Source organism: Olea europaea, chromosome 21 (assembly GCF_002742605.1).
Source record: "Olea europaea var. sylvestris chromosome 21, O_europaea_v1, whole genome shotgun sequence".
NCBI classification, from domain to species: domain Eukaryota; kingdom Viridiplantae; phylum Streptophyta; class Magnoliopsida; order Lamiales; family Oleaceae; genus Olea; species Olea europaea.
In genome coordinates this window covers 11,876,228-11,885,324 of record NC_036257.1, presented here as the reverse complement: position 1 = coordinate 11,885,324, position 9,097 = coordinate 11,876,228, and the positions used below count along the sequence as shown (strand labels likewise).

Genomic DNA, 9,097 nt, shown 5'->3' with positions numbered 1-9,097 from the left:
AATACATTTTGACCCAAATGGGGACTCCAACAGGAGCTAATAAACACACACTATAATTTCCTAACTATCAAACGGAAGATAATTAGACATTTCAACTTTTATTTAATCTGAATTATGTTTTAAAGATTTTTGTTTCTTTATTCCAAGTGTTTATGATCAAATTTTTTGTTGTTGTTGTTGTTGTTGTTGTCATAATGCGCCTAGCAGAACAATAATCGAGCGTATTTTGGAAAATATTTATAAACGGTTTAAATTATAAATTAATAAATATGAGTGATAGATAGTGATTAATACTTGTGAATCATTCAAAATATGTAAATAAAAAGTAACTTAAGTGTTTATAAATATAAACAATTATAAAAGAATGTTTTGGCGCTCAAAATTTCTATGCTTGATTATCGTGGAAATAAATTTTAATTAAAAAACATTTATAAAAATAGATATCAATAAAAGACATAAGTTCAGGCAATCGAAATAATGTTGTGGAGCAATAATTGAGGAAAATACAATCAACAAATTTAAAAAAACGTGTAATTTACAATTTGTCATATCGTTTACGATAATCTTTTACCAACATCTCATTTTATAGTGAAACAACTACTCATAAAAGTAGGTCAATCAATTAAGTGACATGTTGCTTTTAAATAATCGAGATGTAACAACTCACAAGATAATGTCTTATTTTACTAAATTCTTATAATTGTGTAGCTAAGGATTGTCAAGTTAAAATGTAGCATAGTAGTAAGCATATATTTTACTTAGTTGCTGCACAAAAATCACTAAAAAGAAGAGTGTACATTACTCAATACTAGTTAGCACTGTCACGACGACACCTTTCCAGCTCGGCTTGATTTTCTCATTTTCTCCCTCCCTCTATTCCTAGCTCACCTCACTTTTTGGGTGACTAGTCACTTACAATTACAATTGCTATGTTTGCATTTTTGTGTTTGTCGTTCTTTTTCTCATGAACCCAAATAGATACACTAATAGCAATTTACACCAATAAAATTATTTATATAATAAATTCGAATCATGAGTATTTTGTCAAGATCGCATCAATTGATAGATGTTCGCTTACTTAATGTGCACATAACATAAGTCAACTTGTTCAAACAGTACAAACTGACCAACACAAGATCCTTTAAACATAATCAAGCAACCCTTACCTCGTGATAGTCCATGTACTTAACATTGTTACTCAATGTCTTGTTTAGTGCGATATTTTGGGGAAATCAATCAATTCGAAGAAAATATGTGAAATGGAGACATTGACATCTTTTATAAACATTATACTTGATAACTAAACATGCACTACCTAACTAAAAAAAAAAAACACTTACTCATTAACGATATTTATCTGATAGATAGTAATGCTTAAATCACAAAAAAAACTTTCAGAACACATGAAATACAAAAAAGAATTTGCACAATTTTTTACTTTCAAAGATGAACATAGACATTGCAAAAAAAATAAAAATGAAAAATCAGAGTCTTGATTTTATAACTTTGTTTATAAGCATATATATTCAAAACAGCAAGCGTGCACGATAGGATAGTGCTTAAATTGAAATTAATGATTATAACTTGTAGTATCTATGAAATGTACCCATAATAAATTGATACTAGTTGCGAGTTGTACAAATGTGTAGATAAAAAAATCTATTTAAGTAGCTTAATTATAATTTAAGCTTTGACAAACATGTACATTTTGTTATATCACAATTTAAAACAAATTACTTTGGGAAGTGATTTATCTAGCCCCTATTTGGGAGCCATTTTCAAGGGAAAAGAATGATAATTTTGACCGTTAATTTCAAATTCCAGCCGCACTTTTTGACTNTTTTCAAGGGAAAAGAATGATAATTTTGACCGTTAATTTCAAATTCCAGCCGCACTTTTTGACTGTTTCTCTCTACCATGGGTCCCACCTGGTATCTCAACGGTTAGAATTTTTCTACAAATTTCCTAAAAAATGGCTCCCAAACAGGGGCATATAATCATTTTCGATCGAACTTGCTTTTTACTTAGTTATTTTGTAAGATTCATGAATACTATCCACCCACAGAGTGCATATTTGGCTCCCATTTTTTATACTTCATTTTTTTAAAATTCATTATTAACACACGTTTCATGGGGTCCAAGAAATTTGGCCCTTGCTTGAGCCCCATTTTTTGGGTCAAAATGCATTTTGGAATAATCTTTTGTTAGAAAATATGTAGTTAAAAAATAAGAATTTTTTTTGAGTTTAGGTGTAAAATTATTTTATAGATGAATGTGTAATTGAAAATGAGTATTAAAAAAATTAGATTTTTGAAAAAATATGGACCAAACATAGTCTTAATAATTATTTTTAACTACACATTTCACAAATTTTTATCAAAATTTATTAAAAAAATTTAATTTTCACGGGTTCAATGCTTGTTTGACATGACTTTTAAAAAGTCAAAGGAATTTTTGAGACACAAAAGTCGCTTTTGATCTATCTAATCAAATCCTTGTTCGATACCTGCTGAAACTCATATTTTAATCTAAATCAAAGTTAACAATTAATTTTAATAACATATTTAATGAATTTCACAACTTTTGAACTATATATCATCAACTTTTAGCAACATTTATTAAAAATATCTAATTTTAATTCCTACAAACAAAGTGAAACTATTTTTTTCCAGTTAGAATTTTTTTTAGTTAAAGTTGTTTCAACGTAACCTCGAAAAGTAAGAAGCATTGAGTATTACCCACGACTTAATAATTAATATTCACAACTTAAGTCTCCGTTTGACCTTCATTAAATTTCATTATATTACATTCCATTTTTCTTTCTCATATTTTTAATCATACAAATTTTCATAAAATAATATTGCATGTAAATCGAAAATTTTTCTTTTCTTTTCAATCACTCATTTTTAAAAAAAATATTATTATACCCATTTTTATTTTTAAAAAATGGAGGTCAAACGGGGCTTAATCAACAGGTTGAAATTTGACCAAATCAAATATCGATTCAAAGAACCTGTTTGGAAATTTGAAAAACGTTGGGCGAATGCAGTCAAAAATATTCAATTTAGACAGCTACCGACTACTCTCGTAAGTATATCGTCCACCCAATCCCTATAAAATACTGGTATATATCTGCTACAATGGCATGCATGAAATTTATATCTCGACCCTCCACTGTAAAACAACTTCAAGAACTCTCTATAATTCCAAAATACGCCCCTTCTCCACTGTAAAACCGAACATCAAAGCCAAAGGTTCAAAATTTATGAATTCCTGAATCTAACTCTTTTTGATCTTGTTAAGTGATTGAATATTTTCTATTTCTTGAAAGCTAGACATTTTTGGGTCTTTCTTGATTGTTTCAGGGAAATTTTGGACTTTGCTTGAATAGCCGATCCTCGATGAGTTCCTCCCCCGCATCGCAGGTGTTATCTGAGAAGCAAAATCAGCAGGTGGAGAGAATATTAAAGGCCAGAAATGATGACCATGGAGGAGTCATGGTGGAAATGGCCAATGAGCCCATGGATGCTGGTGTCTTTGTTTATTTACTTAGAGCCTCGCTTTCCCATTGGAGACGGCAGGTATTGAATTTGTTTGTACATTTTCATTAAACTCAGTTATTGTCTCAATTTTGGCAATATTATTTTTGCCTTAATGCTGTAAATGGTTGATAGTTTATATTCGTGTGTGTGTAATGATGTGGTAGGGAAATTGGGTTAATCTGGATTTAAGAATGAAATTGAAACGGAGTTTTGCAAGGTGTCTCGAGCAATGCTCTCTTAAAAACGTATATGGCGGCTAGGCGTGGAGGCCAAATTGTACAAAAGCTTTTTATTTTTATTTTTAATATTATTTTAAATTTTTAATCATTCTAAAATCAATCAATAATTAAAATAACAAATTCAAAACATTTAAAATTATAAAAAAAATTATATTTACTTAATAATTCCTACTATTAGACAATTATACGATTTTCTAAAATCAAATACAAGGCTTTTAAAATAGAAAAAATAAAAGAATAAAAAAATTAATAAAGTGTGCCTAGTCGGCGACAAGCTATCAACTGCCAATTGACCACTTCATTTTGCGTTTAATGTCAAGGAGTGGCGTTTCACCCGCACTTCGTGACTCGGCCGCACTTTTTAGAACACTGGGATTAAGAGAATAATTAAGAGAATAAAGATTAATGTACAAATGTTGGCCCAAGATTTTAATGGCTCAAGTTTTCAATTGAAGTTGGATTCTGCTCATAAACTGGGATTTGTTTCTTGGTATAAGCTAAAAAATGGACTGACTTTTCTGGAAGTTCTCAGTTTTTCTTTTGGCTTCAAATAAGCTCTCTTATCGGATCCCTGAAAAAAGAAATGGAAAGACAAGATCTAATACAATGCTAAACGATTCGTGTTCAGAACATGTGGAATATATATATGGCCATCCTGTGGATAGCAATAATGCTTTATTGAGGATTTCTATTGAACACGATTTCTTACAGGAAGACAAACCTGTCCTTCAACATCAATAAGACGGCATCAAACAAAAGGACTGGCTGCAAAAATATAGGATACCTGTCAGAATGGAAAACCTTTGATTTTGCAATAACATAGATAGTTTTTTACTTCTGTCTTTTTCTATTTGCTCGGGTGCATTGTTTTCTGAACACATGAAATATTACAGACTGGGCACTACTTCCTTGACACTGCATGTCTTTTATATGAAGTCACTTGTGATACATGATGTGAATAGCAGATGTGTACTGTAATCTACAAAATCAATACTGCTAAAACAGAAATGAAAATACCTCTCAAAAGTTATGTGAATGACATTAGGTTTCAGATATTTGAGATTCTGAAGATCCTTTTTTGATTTTTGTCTAAGTATGCATATGTTAATGAATTTATAATGTTAAATGGTGGGCATTTATTGCATAATCAAATTTTTTGTTGATTTCCATGGAAGCTTTTGTTTAGTTTTGCTGATTGTTGCTACATATCGAACGGTTGGACACTCTCTTTATGGCATGCAAAATGCAGTTTCTAGCTAAATAAGCAAAACAGTGGAGGGGAAACAAGGGGTTGGGGGTGGATAAGGGCGTAGGAAGATTACTGAAAATTAGATAAATAATATTAGGGATTAGGTTATATGGCTGGAGGAAAGAAAGGATAAGTTCCAGTAGCAGCTCCTTAGATTAAGCTGGTAATGTTTCATATATGACCACTACAAGAAATTGTGACTTTCGAGTTGATAACCATTCAGCTTTATAGCAATTTTAGTAACCATTACATAGTTTACTCTGAAGGAGGAGGAATTCAGCAAAAAAGAAAGTATTTTTCACGTACTAAGCATTAGGTGGATGTTTTTGCAGGGGAAAAAAGGTGTCTGGATTAAAATGCCTATTGAGCTCGTAAATCTTGTTGAGCCGGCTGTTAAGGTTAGTTTATGTCTCTCGTTAGAATTATTTTGATGAAGAATCTTATCCTCAAAGAAACAAGGAAGCTGGTGACAATAATTATCGCGAATATTTTGTTTTTCAGGAAGGATTTTATTATCACCATGCAGAACCTAAATACGTTATGCTTGTCCAATGGCTTCCCAGTATTGCTAATACGCTGCCGGCTAGCGCCTCACATCAAGTCGGTATCGGCGCTTTCGTTGTGAATGATAAGAATGAGGTATATCCAGCTCAACTTTTTCTCTTATGTGAGCCTTATTAGGTGATTATTTTTATGTAAGTTTCTTAGAAAAGATGCAACCATGCTCCAGTTGGGTTTGCACTCTGCGTGGATCTTTGCGTATTTTATTTCTTTGGGCTCTTTTGTTAACCTCTCAGCTTTCTGTATAAGGTACTAGTTGTCCAGGAAAAGAATGGAAAGTTCGGTAAAACGGATGTCTGGAAGTTCCCTACAGGAGTTGTTCATGAGGTAGGTCCGACTGGTAATTTTATTGCCATATTTAAAGAAAAAAGATAAAAGGAAATAGTACCACGCTACACGACCCGCATGGGTGTGACCGCACACACACATACACATGGGGTCGTTATTTTTTTATTTAGGTGGGACCCGTGCGCCATGTGAGGGTACGGTCATCGGTGCGGTGAATGGCGCGGGTTGTTTAGCAAAATTCAAGGAAAAAGCGCCAAAGGCCTTTTCTTCATTTATATCTTTATGTCTACAGGGAGAAGATATATGTGATGCTGCAGTGAGAGAGGTAAAAGAAGAGACAGGAGTAAGTGTAAAGTGCACAACTTCTTTGTTATTTTCATACTCGGATAAATTGCATTTTTTAAGTATGTGCACAATCCATTAATAATGCTGTTCTTTACTTGTTCTATTTCAGATTGATTCAATTTTTTTAGAAATACTAGCTTTCAGGTACTCCTTTACCCAAAATCATTCTTCTTCTCTTGTTTTAATGCATTTGAACTATGGGCTTGTTCTTGTTTATGTACTTGTACATATTTTGCCTATTATGTGGTATCTATTGAGACCAGTGTACGCCCTTTTACTATTACTAGTCAAAATTGAACATGCATTGTACATTATTTTGAAATACTTTATAAGTGATTTAAAAGTAATATTTGGTACCAATTTGTTAAATAATTTGATGAGTTTCGAACGGATTAAAGAAAATAAAATTTAGCATAAAAATTTAATAGAAGAAAATTGTACTCTCAAAACTCAATTTCTATGATAAAATACTATAAATGAGCAATTTTTTTATATTACATTTGATACATGATAATAATTGTTAATACATAAATTTAAACACCCAATAAAATTTTTAGATATATGAATATGAATAAATTCATTTATAATAACTCTAGAGTCATGTAATTCATAATTCATCAAGTGAAAATTTGAATATAGGTTGATGTGAATGTTAATTAATCGAGAATTAATAACACAAATTTCATAAATGACAATAATTATGTAGTATTTATTATATATCAAAAAACGAAAAGTAAGGTATTATTGAAATAATTGAATTGGAGTTAAAATCGTCCAGAAAATAATTCTCCCTTGATGTGATATTTTAATATATTATATATTATAGATTTTCAGTTTATTGCTGCCTTGTATATTGAGTAAATCCATGCCATGATTTCCAGGCAGAGCCACAAGTCGTTCTTTGACAAGTCAGATTTGTTCTTCGTGTGCATGATGCAACCACTCTCCTTTGACATCAAGCCACAGGAATCAGAGATAGAGGCAGCACAGGTATATTCTAGTCAGCATATTATGGTAAAGAAGTTATTTTCTTAGAAAATCTGTTGGGTAACTTAGTATCAGTCACCATGTAACTATGATGCCTGGGCAATCCTACAGGTGCTACTGGCAATGTGTCCATGTCCGACAGGACTTGTGTCCATCATTGATACTCCTCGCTCCTCGGACACTCTGACATATATTATGTGTATTTTTCCTTCTCGGCAATCTAATATCTAGTTTAACTTAAAGTTATTTCAATATAACATATAGCTACTCAACTAATTTAAAAGATTTCATAAACAAAAGAATTAAATTTATTAAAAGATGAATAGTTTTAGGGAACTTAATTTTGTCCTCAAGGTATCCATGTCCAACGTTATTTAAAAATCACATGTCAACTCGTCCGTGTCGTGTGTCCATGCAACATAGCCGTGTAAATCTTTCTGAATCCAGTAGCAAAAACCAAGTTACTTTCTTCTTTATGACAATGCATGTAACCCACTCCCTCTTCTCTATTTACAGCTGATTTCCCATGTTTCGCATATGCAACATGTTCTTCAAGTTTTTATTACCATACAAGCAACACATATAAATTCGAGGGAACTTTACACTTAGAGCCCCTATTCTAAACTCAAATGAACACTTAAGGTCCTCATCCAAATTTTTCTTGGTATTTAGGTCGCTAACCTTTAATACCGTAGCATTTGGATCCCCACAGTTGATTTCTTTTCAAAAGTTAGCTTTATCTGTTCATGTGTCGAGCATGCTCTCGATGGTTACATAAAGAAATCCTTAATAGCATATTTCGGCTTAAACATGCTAAACTTACTGGCACCAATTCATAAAAGCCATCTGTGTATTAGTGAACATGTGGCACAACTTGGTGGCTTTCATGTGGGAAATTCTTGTTTGGATAGTTTTTCTGAATCAGTAGCTATTGCATTTGAATTACTCTATAGAATTCTCTTTGAACAATTCTCATGTAAGTAAAGCCAACTTATGCATGTCTTGCATGAATTGAGATCTGCTATCTAATTTGTTGTCCATCAAAAGTTGAACATGTTAATTTAACATGATATGTCAATAATTAATTGGATGGACAGTGGATCTCAATTTTTTTGTATATACCTGAACTTCAAAAAGAACTTTGAAATGTCTATTTTGTGGTAATATGCGTTGCTTAAGTCTTATTTGCGCTGTTTATTTCTATTCAGTGGATGCCATACGAAGAATATGCAGCCCAACCATTTGTTCAAAAACACGAGCTTCTTCGGTATGTTGCCGATGTTTGCAGAAGAAAGAAAGATGGAGTGTATTCAGGATTCTCTGCAGTGCCTACAATAACTAGTTTTTCTAAGAAGAAATGCTACTTGTATTTGAACACGCAGGACTTAGACTTTTAAGATTTGCTTGTACTCGAACACATTGTTAAATCACAGAGTCGTAGAATATGTTTCTTTCTTCCTTTGTGTAAACTTATATGGCTTGTGTGGACGCACGAGGCATTAGAAAAGAAACTAAAATTATTATTATTATTATTTTTTAACGAGATGTCCCAGCTTGCGCCAAATTATATCCTCGTCCCTGAACCTCCGGCCCCTCAGCAGCTCAGGGAGGTAAATCGCGGGATGTGCCCTTGTTAGTTCCCAGGTTCCCACACGATTTTTACTCCTTCCCCAAAGGGAGCCTTCCTCCATAGTGATTAATCCACCAATAATTCCTCTTTTATTGGATCAAAAGTTCCCACCAGGAATCGAACTCCCCAGGCTTGGTTCCAAAGCCTCCCAATGTGATTGTTTCGCCAACTTGGATGTGCCCCAAGGGGCAAAAAACTAAAATTTTTGTTATCATGTTGTATCGTTACTGTTATTATTTGACATTACAACGGTGAG

At 32.5% G+C, this 9,097-nt stretch overlaps 1 protein-coding gene across 2 annotated transcripts; it reads left to right on the top strand.

Annotated features, from left to right (window-relative positions):
• Positions 1 to 3,157: 3,157 nt before the first annotated feature.
• Positions 3,158 to 8,751, top strand: LOC111370672 (nudix hydrolase 2-like). Of its 2 annotated transcripts, none has more exons than XM_022992499.1 (9): positions 3,158 to 3,254; positions 3,366 to 3,581; positions 5,363 to 5,428; positions 5,532 to 5,669; positions 5,841 to 5,918; positions 6,172 to 6,204; positions 6,334 to 6,368; positions 7,106 to 7,214; positions 8,420 to 8,751. In XM_022992499.1, exons 2-9 carry the CDS (start codon positions 3,402 to 3,404, stop codon positions 8,606 to 8,608), a joined length of 828 nt encoding a protein of 275 aa, XP_022848267.1. In that variant the 5' UTR covers positions 3,158 to 3,254; positions 3,366 to 3,401; the 3' UTR covers positions 8,609 to 8,751. The 2 variants fall into 2 exon arrangements, with proteins under 2 accessions (XP_022848267.1, XP_022848266.1); XM_022992498.1 differs by having other exon boundaries at positions 6,172 to 6,222.
• The last annotated feature ends 346 nt before the right edge of the window (positions 8,752 to 9,097 follow it).